Consider the following 19,292-nt stretch of genomic DNA (forward strand, 5'->3'; position numbering starts at 1 on the left):
ACTCTGCCAATCCAGACCTAGCAGTAAGACTGGAGTCAGTCGTTTAGCTTGCTGGGGTTCTGTTACTACTCTGTGAACTTAGCAAGTTTGCGGCTGTATTCTAAGACTTGCCTGTCTAATCCTGTCTCACTGTGCTAGGTGTCAGGGGTCAGTTTAGTGGCAGTAAGCTAAAACCTGTGCACTGCAAGTGAGAATCAGGATTGTGGGGACTCTCCTTGTGTCTATCATTCCATCTCTGACCAAGGAGTTTACTGCCACACCCGTTGGTAACCCTTTAGGGTTTTGCTGTTGCCCTTAGCAACAGCATTTCGGGTTCTCTACGTATTAAAACACAACATCTTGCTTTTTACATCTGAGCAGTTCTAATACAAGGGAGATACCCAGTTCCTTAGCCTCTGGGCTTCTCTGTTCACTTTGTGTGTATTTTGTTACCCTATCACCTTCTGTGTACGTTATGTCATATTCCCCAGTTTGTCTGTGAGTCCATTTGTTTTGCATAACAGTTCAAACACCAGTACATTCCTGCAGACACTGGAGTGCATAACAGTTCTGACACCAGTACTTTCTTGCAGGCACTGGTGTGCATAACATATTCAGCAGCCCAATACTCCTGTTGAAATTTTGTGGGAATATGGAGCATACCCCTCAAAATACGTTGCAACAGGTGGTCGATCAGGTGCAGGTCCTGACTCGACAATTTAATGATTTGTCCATTAAAATGCACACCTCCCAGGCTGCTGGCGGAGCTCCCGCAGCAGCAGCACCTGCAGGGGTTAAGGAGCCGAAAGTAAATCTCCCGGATCGTTTTTCTGGAGATCGCTCGCAGTTCTTTTGTTTCAAGGAGAGCTGCAAGCTATACTTCCGGCTTAGGCCTCAGTCTTCTGGGTCGGAGATTCAGCGGGTGGGCATAGTGATTTCCTTGCTACAAGGAGACCCACAGGTCTGGGCATATGGGTTGCAGCCTGACTGTCCGTCGCTTAAAAGTGTTGATGATTTTTTACGGCACTGGGCATGTTGTATGATGACCCTGACAAGACGGCCTCAGCCGAGGCTCAGATTTCGATCCTTAAGCAAGGGCGAAGGCCAGTTGAGGTTTACTGTACGGAGTTTCGGAGGTTGGCCCATGATACCCAGTGGAATGACCCAGCCCTGAGACACCAGTACCGAAGAGGTCTTTCTAACCAGATAAAGGACCAACTGGTACAATATCCCTTGCCTGATAGCTTGGATCAGCTCATGCTGTTATCCATCCGGGTGGATAGACGGCTGAGAGAGCGTAGGCTTGAAAGGGAGACTGAGATTTCCTTCCTTCCCAAGGGAACCTCAGACTCTGAGGAATTTTCTGAGGAGCCTATGCAGATTGGGGCTACCCGCCTCTCCTCGCGTGAGAAGACGCGGAGGAGACAGCAGGGGTTGTGTTTGTACTGTGGGAATAAAGGTCATGTGGTAGTATCATGCCCAGAAAAGCCGGAAAACTTCAGGGCCTGAGGGTGATGGGAAATATCCTGTCAGGCCAGAAGTCAGAATTTCCCAAGAAGACTTTTATCATTCCGGTGACCTTGAAGATCCTCGGTCAAACTGTCAAGACTGAGGCCTTTGTGGACAGTGGGGCCGACGGGGTTTTTATGGACCGCCAATTCGCCCTGAAACACTCTGTTCCCTTAGTACCCTTGGCATCGGAAATTGAGATTTGTGGGTTAAACGGGGAACCATTATCCCAAGGTAAAATTACCTCTTGCACTGGCCAGATTTCTTTGTTTATTGGAGCCACACACTCTGAAAAATTGTCCTTTTATGTGACTGTCTGTACTTTTGCCCCATTGGTGTTGGGGTTACCCTGGTTAAGGGCCCACAATCCTCAATTTGACTGGGTCTCTGGGGAGATTCTTAGTTGGGGTACTGATTGTTTCAGGAGTTGCTTGAGCCTTCCAGTCAGGCTCTCGCAGCTAAGTTTGCCAGGATTGCCAGGGTGTTATGCAGATTTTGCGGACGTGTTCTCCAAAAAAGTTGCAGAGGTACTACCTCCCCATCGCCCCTATGACTGTGCCATTGATTTGTTGCCAAATGCTAAGCTTCCCAAGAGCAGGTTGTACTCCCTGTCACGTCCTGAGACTCAGGCTATGGCAGAGTACATTCAGGAGAACTTGGCTAAGGGATTTGTCAGACCTTCACAGTCTCCAGTTGGGTCGGGGTTCTTCTTCGTGGGTAAAAAGGACGGTTCGTTGCGACCCTGCATCGACTTCAGGGAATTGAACCGTATCACGATTAAAAACTCATACCCACTGCCTCTCATTTCGGTCTTGTTTGACCAGCTTCGTACTGCCACCATTTTTTCTAAGATTGACCTACGCGGTGCGTACAATCTAATCCGAATAAGAGAGGGGGATGAATGGAAGACTGCCTTTAATACCCACTCAGGGCATTATGAATATTTGGTGATGCCTTTTGGGCTCTATAATGCCCCGGCAGTTTTCCAGGATTTCATGAATGATGTGCTCAGGGAATATTTGGATAGATTCTTAGTTGTATACTTAGATGACATCCTAATCTTCTCCCGTTCCCTGGAGGAACATCGGAAGCATGTACGCTTAGTCCTCCAGAAACTCAGAGACCACCGGCTTGGGGCGAAGCTGGAGAAGTGCGAATTTGAAGTTCAGCAAATCGCATTTCTAGGATATATTATCTCCCCAGAAGGTTTCCAAATGGAGGGTTCCAAGGTACAGGCAGTCCTGGATTGGGTGCAGCCCACTAGTTTGAAGGCGCTTCAGCGTTTCCTGGGCTTTGCGAATTTTTATAGACGATTTATCGCTGGATTTTCGTCTATAGTGGCGCCCTTGGTGGCACTCACTAAGAAAGGGGTGGATGTTGCTCACTGGTCTTGTGAGGCTAAAGCGGCTTTTGCCCGTCTCAAAAGGGCATTTGTTTCGGCCAAGGTGCTGCGACACCCAGATCCAGAGCGTCCTTTTGTGGTGGAGGTGGATGCCTCTGAGATGGGTATTGGGGCAGTGCTTTCTCAGATGGGAGTGTCTGATAATCGCCTTCATCCCTGTGCTTACTTTTCCCGTAAATTTTCGCCTGCCGAGATGAATTATGACGTGGGTAACCGGGAATTGTTGGCTATTAAGGATGCACTCGAGGAGTGGAGACACTGGCTTGAGGGGGCTAAGTTTGTGGTCTCAATTCTCACTGACCATAAGAATCTGGCATATTTAGAGTCAGCGAAGCGTCTCAATGCCAGGCAGGCACGATGGGCTTTGTTTTTTGCTCGCTTTAATTTTTTGATAACATATCGCCCTGGGTCAAAAAACATCAAGGCTGATGCGCTCTCGCGGAGTTTTGCTCCAATCCAGGAGACCACCGAGGAGCCGTTGCCCATTGTTTCCCCATCATGTATTAAAGTGGGCATTACCCAGGACTTCTTTTCATTAGTCCTTAGAGCACAGGAGCAGGCTCCTCCAGACCTTCCGGTAGGTCTTTTGTTTGTGCCTCCTAGGTTAAGACAGCGAGTGTTCCTGGAATTCCATGCCAAGAAGTCGGCAGGTCACCCGGGTATTGCCAGAACTCGGGAGTTGCTATCTAGGGCGGTGTGGTGGCCCTCGGTGGCTAAGGATGTGGATCAGTGGGTTCGGGCATGTGACATCTGTGCCCGAAATAAGACTCCTAGAGGGGTTCCTGTTGGCCCATTACATCCACTCTCTATCCCATCTAAGCCATGGACCCACATTTCAATGGATTTTGTGGTGGACTTGCCCAAATCCTCGGGGATGACAGCCATCTGGGTTGTCGTTGACAGGTTTTCGAAGATGGCGCACTTCGTTCCACTGGTTGGGCTGCCATCAGCCAGACGCCTGTCTGAATTATTTATGCTGCATGTTGTGCGTCTCCACGGGTTGCCACTTGATGTGGTCTCTGACCGCGGATCCCAGTTTGTGGCCAAATTCTGGAGGGCATTTTGTTCCGATCTCCAGATTTCTGTCAGCTTGTCGTCAGGCTACCATCCGCAGTCTAATGGGCAGACTGAAAGGGTGAACCAGTCCTTGGAGCAGTTCCTCAGGTGTTATGTCTCCAAGTGTCAGACTGACTGGGTTGCTCATCTGTCCATGGCGGAGTTTGCCTATAACAACGCGGCTCACTCTGCTACAGGGATCTCTCCCTTCCTTTGTGTGTATGGGCATCATCCTAAGGCCAATTCTTTTGACCCCCTGGACTCCACGCCTGGTGGTTCCTCTGTGGTTTCGGTCCTTAGAGGTATTTGGCGGAAAGTGAAGAAAGCCCTTGTGTCTGTGTCATTAGTGACCAAAAGGGTTTTTGATAAGCGGAAAAGACCCTGCAGCTTCAAATTAGGAGACTTCGTCTGGTTGTCTACCAAGAATTTGAAGTTGAGACAGCCATCTCATAAGTTAGGCCCCCGGTTCATCGGCCCTTATAAGATCACCAGGGTTATCAATCCGGTGGCATTTCAGTTAGATCTGCCCCGTTCTTTGGGTATCAATAAAACATTTCATTGTTCCCTTTTAAAACGGGCGATTAGTAATCCTTCTTCCAGTGGAAGACCTTCCCCTCTTCTGATACGTGGCCAGAGGGAGTTTGTTGTTGAAAGGATTCTTGACTCCAAGGTGGTTCGGGGTCGGCTGTCATTTTTGGTGCACTGGAAGGGGTATGGCCCGGAGGAGCGGTCGTGGGTGCGCAGTTGTGATCTTCATGCCCCCAGACTGATACGCTCTTTTTTCTCGCAGTTCCCCGATAAACCCGGTGGTAGGGGTTCTTTGACCCCTCGTCAGAGGGGGGGTACTGTTAGGGTCTCCTGCCCTGTGCTGCCACGTCGTCATGGCAACCGGGAGACAAGTGCTAGTGGAGTAACCTGAGCGCAGCTGATACTCCGGTTCGGGTCTTTTGCTGTGCAGTGGTTATAGGCTCTGTGCACGGCAGGGGATCCGGTGCTGGTTTTTGTGCTCACAGTCTGTGAGGTCTGAGTGGGGCGTGGACAGCACCTGCTTTATAAGGCCTCTTTTCAGGGTAAGCAGATGCTGCTGAATCTTTGTTGGTTAGTCAGTTCATGAAAGTTAGCCAGTACTGTGTAGCTTTGTATTTGTTTGTTGCTTACTGCAAATAGGCCTGGGGATTTGGTATTACACTCTGCCAATCCAGACCTAGCAGTAAGACTGGAGTCAGTCGTTTAGCTTGCTGGGGTTCTGTTACTACTCTGTGAACTTAGCAAGTTTGCGGCTGTATTCTAAGACTTGCCTGTCTAATCCTGTCTCACTGTGCTAGGTGTCAGGGGTCAGTTTAGTGGCAGTAAGCTAAAACCTGTGCACTGCAAGTGAGAATCAGGATTGTGGGGACTCTCCTTGTGTCTATCATTCCATCTCTGACCAAGGAGTTTACTGCCACACCCGTTGGTAACCCTTTAGGGTTTTGCTGTTGCCCTTAGCAACAGCATTTCGGGTTCTCTACGTATTAAAACACAACATCTTGCTTTTTACATCTGAGCAGTTCTAATACAAGGGAGATACCCAGTTCCTTAGCCTCTGGGCTTCTCTGTTCACTTTGTGTGTATTTTGTTACCCTATCACCTTCTGTGTACGTTATGTCATATTCCCCAGTTTGTCTGTGAGTCCATTTGTTTTGCATAACAGTTCAAACACCAGTACATTCCTGCAGACACTGGAGTGCATAACAGTTCTGACACCAGTACTTTCTTGCAGGCACTGGTGTGCATAACACCTACCCTTAACATTGTATGTTTTCCAGATCTCCTAGTTGGTGCACAGGTGCATTCATGACTGGCTGACACATTTTAAAAGATACACTGTTTGTGCTAATGATTTCAGTTGTGATACTGAAGAGATCTGTAAAACATGTACTGTTAAGGGTTCCAAGTTTGGGAAACACTGGTCTACAGTATTGGCTGAAAGGGGAAAGAGTCTAAAAATGGAACTTTCAAACATATTAAGGTTATATAAATAACATTTGTGGTCTGTAAAAGGTTAAATATCCCATAATAAATATACATTCATGATATAACCATTAGAAGACAGAACTGAGCCTTCTAAGGGGGAAATTTACTAAGCTCCCGATTTTGACCGAGATGCCGTTTTTTCATCAAAGTGTCATCTCGGTAATTTACTAAACACTAATCACGGCAGAGATGAGGGCATTCGTAATTTTTTGCAAGTCCAAGTAAAAAATTACGAATGAATACACCGGGGGAAATTTACTAAGCTCCCGATTTTGACCGAGATGCCGTTTTTTCATCAAAGTGTCATCTCGGTAATTTACTAAACACTAATCACGGCAGAGATGAGGGCATTCGTAATTTTTTGCAAGTCCAAGTAAAAAATTACGAATGAATACACCATCGGTCAAAACGCGGCTGTTTAAGTATGAATCTCGGTCATTTACTAAGAAGTGCAAAGCAAAAAACAAACAAACACTGCCGTGAAAAATTACAACTCGTAAAAAAGTGCTAAAAAAAAACAGACCTTTTTTTTTTATTCGTGATTGGATAGGCATGCACGGATCCATGAGATCCGTGCATGTATATCAGTGGGAAGGGGTGGGAAAGTGCTTATTTTTTCAAAAAAAATTGCGTGGGGTCCCCACTCCTAAGCATAACCAGCCTCGGGCTCTTTGAGCCGATCCTGGTTGCAGAAATATGGGAAAAAAAATGACAGGGGTTCCCCCATATTTAAGCAACCAGCATCGGGCTCTGCGCCTGGTCCTGGTCCCAAAAATACGGGGGACAAAAAGAGTAGGGGTCCCCCGTATTTTTAAAACCAGCACCGGGCTCCACTAGCTGGACAGATAATGCCACAGCCGGGGGTCACTTTTATATAGTGCCCTGCGGCCGTGGCATCAAAAATCCAACTAGTCACTCCTGGCCGGGGTACCCTGGGGGAGTGGGGACCCCTTCAATCAAGGGGTCCCCCCCCCAGCCACCCAAGGGCCAGGGGTGAAGCCCGAGGCTGTCCCCCCCCATCCAATGGGCTGCGGATGGGGAGGCTGATAGCCTTTGTTGTAAAAGAAAAGATATTGTTTTTAGTAGCAGTACTACAAGGCCCAGCAAGCCTCCCCCGCATGCTGGTACTTGGAGAACCACAAGTACCAGCATGCGGCGGAAAAACGGGCCCGCTGGTACCTGTAGTACTACTACTAAAAAAATACCCAAAAAAACACAAGACACACACACCGTGAAAGTATAATTTTATTACATACATACACACATACATACATACTTACCTTATGTTCCCACGCAGGTCGGTCCTCTTCTCCAGTAGAATCCAAGGGGTACCTGTTGAAGAAATTATACTCACGAGATCCAGGGGTCCAGGCTCCTCGGGAAATCCAGGGGTAATCCACGTACTTGAAAAAAATAACAAAACGGTGTCCCGACCACGAACTGAAAGGGGACCCATGTTTGCACATGGGTCACCTTTCCACGAATGCCAGAAACCCACTTTGACTTCTGTCTAAGTGGGTTTCTTCAGCCAATCAGGGAGCGCCACGTTGTAGCACTCTCCTGATCAGCTGTGTGCTCCTGTCCTCACTGACAGGCAGCACACGGCAGTGTTACAATGTAGCGCCTATGCGCTACATTGTAACCAATGATGGGAACTTTCTGCCCTGCGGTTGACCTAAAGTGACGTCACCGCTGAGCAAGAAAGTTCCCAGCATTGGTTACAATGGAGCGCATAGGCGCTACATTGTAACACTGTCGTGTGCTGCCTGTCAGTTAGGACAGGAGCACACAGCCGATCAGGAGAGTGCTACAACGTGGCACTCCCTGATTGGCTGAAGAAACCCACTTAGACATCAGTCAGAGTGGGTTTCTGGCAGTCGGGAAAAGGGGATCCATGTGCAAACATGGGTCCCCTTTTAGTGCGTGGCTCGAGTGTCCGTTTTGTTATTTTTTTCAAGTACGTGGATTACCCCTGGATTTCCCGAGGAGCCTGGACCCCTGGATCTCGTGAGTATAATTTCTTCAACAGGTACCCCTTGGATTCTACTGGAGAAGAGGACCGACCTGCATGGGAACTTAAGGTAAGTATGTATGTATGTGTGTATGTATGTAATAAAATTATACTTTCACGGTGTGTGTGTCTTGTCTTTTTTTGGGTATTTTTTTAGTAGTAGTACTACAGGTACCAGCGGGCCCGTTTTTCCGTCGCATGCTGGTACTTGTGGTTCTCCAAGTACCAGCATGCGGGGGAGGCTTGCTGGGCCTTGTAGTACTGCTACTAAAAACAATATCTTTTCTTTTACAACAAAGGCTATCAGCCTCCCCATCCGCAGCCCATTGGATGGGGGGGGACAGCCTCGGGCTTCACCCCTGGCCCTTGGGTGGCTGGGGGGGGGACCCCTTGATTGAAGGGGTCCCCACTCCCCCAGGGTACCCCGGCCAGGAGTGACTAGTTGGATTTTTGATGCCACGGCCGCAGGGCACTATATAAAAGTGACCCCCGGCTGTGGCATTATCTGTCCAGCTAGTGGAGCCCGGTGCTGGTTTTAAAAATACGGGGGACCCCTACTCTTTTTGTCCCCCGTATTTTTGGGACCAGGACCAGGCGCAGAGCCCGATGCTGGTTGCTTAAATATGGGGGAACCCCTGTCATTTTTTTCCCCATATTTCTGCAACCAGGATCGGCTCAAAGAGCCCGAGGCTGGTTATGCTTAGGAGGGGGGACCCCACGCAATTTTTTTTTTTAATTTTACAGTGTTTAATTAAAAAAAAAAAAAAAATAGAACCCCAGCACGGATCACACAGATCCGGCCGAGATTAATTGTAAAAAAGTCGGCAGTGTTTTGCTAATCACTGCCGTAAAAAACACAAAAAAAACACGAATGACATCGACATCGGAAGAAAAGAAAAACCCGAATACGACAGCTTAGTAAATCCGTCGTAACAAATTCAAAAAGTTGCAGTTTTACACTTTCGATGTCATTCGTGATTGAACTTTGACCTGAAACGGGAAAATACGAATCTTAGTAAATTTACCCCTAAGTGCACATTTCCACAGCTCATATTAAGATGGTATCCGGTCTTTAGGTCGACAGCACTTAGGTCAACACTCATTAGGTCGACCACTAATGGTTGACATGTATTAGGTCGACATGGTCATAAGGTCAACATGGTCACTAGCTCGACATGGCAAAGGTCGACACATGAAAAGGTGGACATGAGTTTTTCACATTTTTTTATTTTTTTAACTTTTTCATACTTTACGATCCACGTGCACTACGATTGGGAATAGTAACCTGTGCTGAGTACAGCAGTAGGGGAGCGAGGCACCTTGCGCAAGCCATGCGAGGGGACATGGACACGGCGCACTAATTGGGGTTCCCGGTCACTGTACGAAGAAAAAAAAACAATTTTTTCTTTAATAAATCTCATGCTGATCTTTTTCCATGTTGACCTAATGACCATGTCGACCTATTTCAGGTGTGGTCGACCACCAGTAGTGGTCGACCTAATGACTGTCGACCTAGTTACTGTCGACCCAATGATCCACACCCTGTTAACATATCTGTCTCTCCTTTCTGGAAGCTGCTAAAATGTCTCTATAAGTCCAGTGCACTGAATGAGTGCTCATATCCACACACACTGCAGGCTTGGGGGGTAATTCTGAGTTGATCGCAGCAGGAACTTTGTTAGCAGTTGGGCAAAACCATGTGCACTGCAGGGGAGGCAGATATAACATGTGCAGAGAGAGTTACATTTGGGTGGGTTATTTTGTTTCTGTGCAGGGTAAATACTGGCTGCTTTATTTTTACACTGCAATTTAGATTGCAGATTGAACTCACCCCACCCAAATCGTAAGGGCCCTATACACTAGCCGATCCGCCGCCGAGCTGCCCGACGGCGGATATGGCCGACGAGTGACCCGGTGGCGGGGGGGGGGGGCAGTGACGGGGGGAGTGACGTTTCTTCACTCCACCCGTCACGCGGCTGCATTGAAGTGCAGGCAAATATGGACGAGATCGTCCATATTGGCCTGCATGCACAGCCGACGGGAAACCAGCGATGAACGAGCGCGGGGCCACGCATCATTCATCGCTGGAGTCTCCACACTGAAAGATATGAACGAGTTCTCGTTCATTTATGAACGAGATCGTTCATATCTTTCAGAAAATCGGCCAGTGTGTAGGGCCTATAACTCTCTCTGCACATGTTAAATGTGCCTCCCCTGCAGTGCACGTGGTTTTGCCGAACTGCTAACAAAATTGCTGCTGCGATCAACTCAAAATTAGGCCCTTGAGATGCTGCTGCCACTGGGAATGTGCAGCAGCTTTGTTCCAGTCTTTATTCTGCATGTTGTAGCTGCAGTTCTAATAAAATTATATTATATACTAAGCCCCCATTTTCAAGAATGCAGCCTGTCAGTGTGTTACCACCCCATCCCTAATGACCGCAGCCTGTCAGTTAGGGTGTGTACACACGGTGAGATCTTTTCTTCCAATTCTGACTATATAGTCAGAATCGGAAGAAAAGATAGTGCAGATCGCAAGGTGACAGTCACCTTGCGATCCTGATTCGATGCCGATGCGCGGCCCCGCGCGGTCGGCATCGGCAGAAAAAATAGACTGTGCAGGCAAGTCAATCCTGACTATCTCTATAGAAGAGATAGTCAAGATTGACACTTAGGCCCTCATTCCGAGTTGTTCGCTCGCAAGCTGCTTTTAGCAGCTTTACACACTCTAAGCCGCCGCATACTGGGAGTGAATCTTAGCTTCTTAAAATTGCGAACGAAAGATTTGCAATATTGCGAAAAGACATCTCTGTGCAGTTTCTGAGTAGCTCGAGACTTACTCGGCATCTGCGATCAGTTCAGTGCTTGTCGTTCCTGGTTTGACGTCACAAACACACCCAGCGTTCGCCCAGACACTCCTCCGTTTCTCCAGCCACTCCTGCGTTTTTCCCAGAAACGGTAGCGTTTTTTCCCACACGCCCATAAAATGGCCTGTTTCCGCCCAGAAACACCCACTTCCTGTCAATCACATTAAGATCACCAGAACGAAGAAAAAACCGTGAGTAAAATTCCTAACTGCATAGCAAATTTACTTGGCGCATTCGCACTGCGGACATTGCGCATGCGCACTAAGCGGAAAATCGCTGCAACGCGAAAAAATTTACAGAGCGAACAACTCGGAATGACCACCTTAGCCAAAATCGCACAGAACCAGGATCGCAAGCACACTCATTATGTGCTTGCGATACTGGCTAAGTGCCGACCCGGCCCCCCGTTGCACAGTGAGAATCGGATAAGTCCGAATCTCACCGTGTGTACACACCCTTAGACCGGAGCTGCAGAACCATCCCTGGACATGCGCACTGTGGTTCTGGGCCTGGCACATGCCCAGTTTTAAAAAAAGTCACCCAACTGCATATATTTTGCATTAACATACATCTCTGAATCAGGCCCCTAATACAGGGGCGGATTGGCCCACCAGGACAACATGAGAGATTCCGATGGGCTGGTCCCATATCTTTCTCAGCCAGGCCGATTCACACTCAGGCTCGGCTGGCTCACACTGCTTCCAGTACTTGTGGTTCATTGGAACACAATCCAGAAGATAGCCGTGAAAAGTGGTGATGCTGTTCTACCAATGGGAGACCTTGACAAAGTTAACCAGCCCAGCAGCATCCTCTCCCTGGCCCCAACCAAAGGTCTCTTCAACGAGCCTGGCCCAGGAGCAGCAGCATAGCAATGGTCGGAGACAGGTTCACTACACCCGCCGCCACCCCAGTTCCCGCACTCTCACTGAACTGGCCAGAGTGGCGACTGAGCACTGAAGGGGACCCGGCAGAGAGGTTATTTTTAATTACATTATTTGCATTATCATATTAGTGTACGGGTTAGGGCATCCCCAGTCACAGTGTATGGTTTGGGGACTGGACAGGAGCAGTAGGTATATTGTTCTCAGGATACACAGGCAGCACACACAGCCAGCCCTGGGACAATCTCTAATACAACATCCTTAAGCCCTACAGCTGCTCAATGCCTGTCCATGATGATGGGCCTATTTTATGTAATGCGGTGGCTATGTATGTATTGCTGTGGCTACATATGTAATGTGGTGGTTATGTATGTAATGTGGTGCTATTTGTGTAATGAGGTGCTATACATGTAATGTGGTGCAATTCTTATAATGCGGTTCTATAAGTGTAGTGCTGTGCTATACCTGTAATGAGGTGCTATTCGTGTTATGTGGTGCTGTACGTGTAATGTGGTACTATTCATGGAAAAATGTGGTTGCTATGTATATAATCAGGGGCGAATTGGTCACTGGGACAGATTCCGCCGCACTGGTCCCCTGTGTCTGTGTTTCACTACTTGTATGTGCTCCCTCCCTGTACTGTGCTGTATTTAGTGTGTGCTCCTTCCCTGTACTGTCCTGTATGTAGTGTGTGCTACCTCCCTGTACTGTGCTATGGCCCTCATTCCGAGTTGTTCGCTCGGTATTTTTCATCGCATCGCAGTGAAAATCCGCTTAGTACGCATGCGCAATGTTCGCACTGCGACTGCGCCAAGTAACTTTACTATGAAGAAAGTATTTTTACTCACGGCTTTTTCTTCGCTCCGGCGATCGTAATGTGATTGACAGGAAATGGGTGTTACTGGGCGGATACACGGCGTTTCAGGGGCGTGTGGCTGAAAACGCTACCGTTTCCGGAAAAAACGCAGGAGTGGCCGGGGAAACGGTGGGAGTGCCTGGGCGAACGCTGGGTGTGTTTGTGACGTCAACCAGGAACGACAAGCACTGAAATGATCGCACAGGCAGAGTAAGTCTGGAGCTACTCTGAAACTGCTAACTCGTTTGTAATCGCAATATTGCGCGTACGTCGGTCGCAATTTTAAGAAGCTAAGATTCACTCCCAGTAGGCGGCGGCTTAGCGTGTGTAACTCTGCTACATTCGCCTTGCGAGCGAACAACTCGGAATGAGGGCCTATATGTAGTGTGTGCTCCCTCCCTGTACTGTGCTGTATGTAGTGTGTGCTCCCTCCCTGTGCTGTGCTGTATGTAGTGTGTGCTCCCTCCCTGTACTGTGCTGTATGTAGTGTGTTCTCCTCCTCCCTGTACTGTGCTGTATGTACTGTGTGCTTCCTCCCTGTACTGTGCTGTATGTAGTGTGTTCTCCTCCTCCCTGTACTGTGCTGTATGTACTGTGTGCTTCCTCCCTGTACTGTACTGTATGTAGTGTGTGCTCCTCCTCCCTGTACTGTGCTGTATGTAGTGTGTTCTGTCCCTCCCTGTACTGTGCTGTATGTAGTGTGTGCCCCCCCCTCCCTGTACTGTGCTGTATGTAGTATGTGCTCCCTCCCTGTGCTGTGCTGTATGTAGTGTGTGCTCCCCCTCCCTGTACTGTGCTGTATGTAGTATGTGCTCCCCCTCCCTGTACTGTGCTGTATGTAGTGAGTGCTCCCCCTCCCTGTACTGTGCTGCTGTATGTAGTGTGCTCCCTCCCTGTACTGTGCTGTATGTAGTATGTTCTCCCTCCCTGTGCTGTGTGTAGTGTGTGCTCCTCCTTCCTGTACTGTGCTGTATGTAGTGCATGCTCCCCCACCCCCTCCCTGTACTGTGCTGTATGTAGTGTGTGCTCCCTCCCTCTACTGTGCTGTATGTAGTGTGTGCTCCCTCCCTGTACTGTGCTGTATGTAGTGTGTGCTCTCTCCCTGTGCTGTGCTGTATGTAGTGTGTGCTCCCCCTCCCTGTACTGTGCTGTATGTAGTGTGTGCTTCTCCTCCCTGTACTGTGCTGTATGTAGTGCATGCTCCCCCTCCCTGTACTGTGCTGCTGTATGTAGTTTGTGCTCCATCTCTGTTCTGTGCTGTATGTAGTGTGTGCTCCCTCTCTGTACTGTGCTGTATGTAGTGTGTGCTCCCCCTCCCTGTACTGTGCTTTATGTAGTTTGTGCTCCTCCTCCCTGTACTGTGCTGTATGTAGTGTGTGTTCCTCCTCCCTGTACTGTGCTGTATGTAGTGTGTGCTTCCTCCCTGTACAGTGCTGTATGTAGGGGTGTATGCCGGTCACCTTACTGACGGTCACCTTACTGACGCCGGGATCCTGGCAGCATACCGACGCCGGGATCCCGGCAGGGAAGGGCGAGTGCAGCAAGCCCCTTGCGGGCTTGGTGGCGACCTGCGGTCGCCACGGGTTCTATTCCCACTCTATGGGTGTCGTGGACACCCACCAGTGGAAATAGTCCCTGTTGGTCGGCATGCCGACCATCGGGATAGTGAGCCGTCGGGCTCACGGAGGAGGTCATGTGACTGTCGGTCAGCCGACCGGCGGTCACATGACTACCACCCGTATGTCGTGTGTGCTGCCTCCCTGTGCTGTGCTGTATGTAGTGTTTGCTCCCCCTCCCTGTTCTGTGCTGTATGTAGTGTGTGCTCCTCCTCCCTGTACTGTGCTGTATGTAGTGTGTGCTCCTCCTCCCTGTACTGTGCTGTGTGTAGTGTGTTCTGTCCCTCCCTGCACTGTGCTGTATGTAGTGTGTGCTCCCTCCCTGTACTGTGCTGTATGTAGTGTGTGCTACCTCCCTGTACTGTGCTGTATGTAGTGTGTGCTCCCTCCCTGTTCTGTGCTGTATGTAGTGTGTGCTCCTCCTCCCTGTACTGTGCTGTATGTAGTGTGTGCTCCTCCTCCCTGTACTGTGCTGTGTGTAGTGTGTTCTGTCCCTCCCTGTACTGTGCTGTATGTAGTGTGTGCTCCCTCCCTGTACTGTGCTGTATGTAGTGTGTGCTCCTCCTCCCTGTACTGTGCTGTATGTAGTGTGTTCTGTCCCTCCCTGTACTGTGCTGTTTGTAGTGTGTGCTCCCTTCCTGTACTGTGCTGTATGTAGTGTGTGCTCCCTCCCTGTACTGTGCTGTATGTAGTGTGTGCTCCCCATCCCCGTATGTGTTCACACTGAAATCCCCTCGTCCTGCCATCCGGCCCAACCGCAGCATGCTGCGGTTGGATCTGGCGGCGGCGGGACGTCCCCACATGTGTGGGCGCCTGTATAGGTGACCATGTACACTCTCCTTTCCGGCCAAGCGGGTCCCGCTGAACGGGACCCATTTGTCCGCTATGTGTGGCCCTACACTTCCATGTCGCTGACTGCAGTGCAGAGTCCAGTGCAGAGCAGTGTGGTGTTGGGGGGCGAGGGGAGATTTGGAGGCTTCCCAGAAGAACCAAAAATCAAGTGGCCCTCCCAGCCCCCCCCCCCCCCCCCCCCCCCCCGGAAGAACAGGCAAGTCTCCCAATTTTGCAGGTACCCCCTGCCCCTGCCCTTCACTTAGTGAATAAAGTTTGTGTGTGTGTGTGTGTGTGTTTAAATGTGTGTATATGTTTGAGAATATGTGCGTGTTTATGTGTATACAGTATGTGTGTATGTGTCTGTGTGTAATACACAAACACGCACATATATTGTACACATATGGGTGTAGATATGTGCGTGTTTGTCTGTACGTGTGTATGTATGTGTGTGTTTATGTGTGTGACTCTATATACAAGTGTGTGTGACTGTGTGTGTGGTGGTGGTGGTGGGGCGCCATGACAGCAGCCTGCTCCGGGAGTCATGACTCCACGCAACGCCTCTGCATTTATCCCACATGCAGAAAAAAAGTATTTGTACCACTTGCATCATTGTAATATGGTTTGTTCAAATGTAAAGTTACTCTCTTTTTCTTGCTTTGCTCCGAAGTCAGAGTCAGTAGCTATATGTTTCAGTATGAATCAATAGCTTAACTTACCGTAGAAGGCAAAAGTTTTTTGAGATTTTTATCCAGAAAATTATTCATCACATTGGGTAAAATTCTGCAAAAAATAAATGCCAGTTATAAATGCCACAATTATGATGTCAAAAGAAAGTTTATGAAAGTCAATACAAATATTATTTACAGATAATTACTTGCTTATCTTACCCGCTAATAGTCACGGGTCGTTTGCCACGTGTAGTGTGCCCGCAGTCACATGTGTGCATTGCATACGCACCACGATCCATAGGACAGCATGGATGTGTGTGCGCCCATGAACGGGTCGTGTGAGCTTATCTAGTCACAATTGTGATGCGGCCTTACGTACTACCCAATCGTCGGATGGATGCGCAAGGAGACATCTGGAGATTGATTTGCTATAGTGAGATCTCTCTAGTAGGCATAGTTATAGTAGATACTGTATGTGGGTACTGGGTAGAGTCATGGAAATTGCCTACATTTTACTTTGTACTTACATAAGCTCTATGCAGACTAAGGGGCCCCACACACTGGATCGCCGCCGAGCTGCCCGACGGCGGATATGGCCGACGAGCGACCCGGCGGCGGGGGGGGGGGCAGTGACGGAGGGAGTGAAGTTTCTTTACTCCCCCCGTCACCCGGCTGCATTGGAGTGCTGGCAAATATGGACGAGATTGTCCATATTGGCCTGCATGTACAGCCGACGGGGGACCAGCGATGAACGAGCGCGGGGACGCACATCATTCATCGCTGGAGCCTCCACACTGAAAGATATGAACGAGTTCTCGTTCATTTATGAACGAGATCGTTCATATCTTTCAAAAAAATCGGCCAGTGTGTAGGGCCTATAAAAAAGCAAAAATAGCCAGTTTAGCATCATCCCTGAATAATGCAGTTATTGAAAACAGATGTTTCAGTCTTATTACAACTCAACAATATAATATATAGTACTGTATGAATTCTAGTTTTTATAGGATATGATTAGGAAAATCTGAATTGCTGAATATACAGTATGTCATAGTAGGATAACATGTAATTCAAGATGTTCAAAGATTGGATATGTATATAATAGAGATGTGCACTTTTTCGGGTTTTGTGTTTTGGTTTTGGGTTCGGTTCCGCGGCCGTGTTTTGGGTTCGACCGCGTTTTGGCAAAACCTCACCGAATTTTTTTTGTCGGATTCGGGTGTGTTTTGGATTCGGGTTTTTTTTTCAAAAACCACTAAAAAACAGCTTAAATCATAGAATTTGGGGGTCATTTTGATCCCAAAGTATTATTAACCTCAAAAACCATAATTTCCACTCATTTTCAGTCTATTCTGAATACCTCACACCTCACAATATTATTTTTAGTCCTAAAATTTGCACCGAGGTCGCTGGATGACTAAGCTAAGCGACCCTAGTGGCCGACACAAACACCTGGCCCATCTAGGAGTGGCACTGCAGTGTCACGCAGGATGGCCCTTACAAAAAACACTCCCCAAACAGCACATGACGCAAAGAAAAAAGAGGCGCAATGAGGTAGCTGTGTGAGTAAGATAAGCGACCCTAGTGGCCGACACAAACACCTGGCCCATCTAGGAGTGGCACTGCAGTGTCACGCAGGATGGCCCTTCCAAAAAAGACTCCCCAAACAGCACATGACGCAAAGAAAAAAAGAGGCGCAATGAGGTAGCTGTGTGAGTAAGATAAGCGACCCTAGTGGCCGACACAAACACCGGGCCCATCTAGGAGTGGCACTGCAGTATCACGCAGGATGGCCCTTCCAAAAAATACTCCACAAACAGCACATGACGCAAAGAAAAATTAAAGAAAAAAGAGGTGCAAGATGGAATTGTCTTTGGGTCCTCCCACCCACCCTTATGTTGTATAAACAGGACATGCACACTTTAACCAACCCATCATTTCAGTGACAGGGTCTGCCACACGACTGTGACTGAAATGACGGGTTGGTTTGGACCCCCACCAAAAAAAAAGCAATTAATCTCTCCTTGCACAAACTGGCTCTACAGAGGCAAGATGTCCACCTCATCATCATCCTCCGATATATCACTGTGTACATCCCCCTCCTCACAGATTATCAATTCGTCCCCACTGGAATCCACCATCTCAGCTCCCTGTGTACTTTGTGGAGGCAATTGCTGCTGGTCAATGTCTCCACTAGAGATGAGCGGGTTCGGTTTCTCTGAATCCGAACCCGCCAGAACTTCATGTTTTTTTTCACGGGTCCGAGCGACTCGGATCTTCCCGCCTTGCTCGGTTAACCCGAGCGCGCCCGAACGTCATCATGACGCTGTCGGATTCTCGCGAGGCTCGGATTCTATCGCGAGACTCGGATTCTATATAAGGAGCCGCGCGTCGCCGCCATTTTCACACGTGCATTGAGATTGATAGGGAGAGGACGTGGCTGGCGTCCTCTCCGTTTAGAATAGATTAGAGAGACACTTGATTTACTAATTTTGGGGAGCATTAGGAGTACTCAGTACAGTGCAGAGTTTTGCTGATAGTGACCACCAGTTTTATTTATAATCCGTTCTCTGCCTGAAAAAAGCGATACACAGCACACAGTGACTCAGTCACATACCATATCTGTGTGCACTGCTCAGGCTCAGGCCAGTGTGCTGCATCATCTATTATCTATATATAATATTATATATATCTGTCTGACTGCTCAGCTCACACAGCTTATAATTGTGGGGGAGACTGGGGAGCACTACTGCAGTGCCAGTTATAGGTTATAGCAGGAGCCAGGAGTACATAATATATTATATAGTGAGTGACCACCAGACACACAGTGCAGTTTATTTAATATATCCGTTCTCTGCCTGAAAAAAGCGATACACACAGTGACTCAGTCAGTCACATACCATATCTGTGTGCACTGCTCAGGCTCAGGCCAGTGTGCTGCATCATCTATATATATTATATATCTGTCTGACTGCTCAGCTCACACAGCTTATAATTGTGGGGGAGACTGGGGAGCACTACTGCAGTGCCAGTTATAGGTTATAGCAGGAGCCAGGAGTACATAATATTATAGTAAAATTAAACAGTGCACACTTTTGCTGCAGGAGTGCCACTGCCAGTGTGACTAGTGACCAGTGACCTGACCACCAGTATATATAATATTAGTAGTATACTATCTCTTTATCAACCAGTCTATATTAGCAGCAGACACAGTACAGTGCGGTAGTTCACGGCTGTGGCTACCTCTGTGTCGGCACTCGGCAGCCCGTCCATAATTGTATATACCACCTAACCGTGGTTTTTTTTTCTTTCTTTATACATACATACTAGTTACGAGTATACTATCTCTTTATCAACCAGTCTATATATTAGCAGCAGACACAGTACAGTGCGGTAGTTCACGGCTGTGGCTACCTCTGTGTCGGCACTCGGCAGCCCGTCCATAATTGTATATACCACCTAACCGTGGGTTTTTTTTCTTTCTTTATACATACATACTAGTTACGAGTATACTATCTCTTTATCAACCAGTCTATATATTAGCAGCAGACACAGTACAGTGCGGTAGTTCACGGCTGTGGCTACCTCTGTGTCGGCACTCGGCAG

General features: G+C 48.3%; 1 protein-coding gene across 1 annotated transcript in view; it reads right to left on the reverse strand.

Annotated features, from left to right (window-relative positions):
* The window catches only part of BPIFB6 (BPI fold containing family B member 6), a 181,899-nt gene that overhangs the window by 48,789 nt on the left and 113,818 nt on the right, over window positions 1-19,292 (reverse strand). Inside the window, exon 5 of the mRNA XM_063963591.1 lies at window positions 15,738-15,801. Coding sequence (XP_063819661.1) covers window positions 15,738-15,801 — 64 coding nt within the window. The remainder of the gene's footprint in view (window positions 1-15,737; window positions 15,802-19,292) is intronic.

Source organism: Pseudophryne corroboree, chromosome 3, assembly GCF_028390025.1.
Source record: "Pseudophryne corroboree isolate aPseCor3 chromosome 3, aPseCor3.hap2, whole genome shotgun sequence".
Taxonomy (NCBI): domain Eukaryota; kingdom Metazoa; phylum Chordata; class Amphibia; order Anura; family Myobatrachidae; genus Pseudophryne; species Pseudophryne corroboree.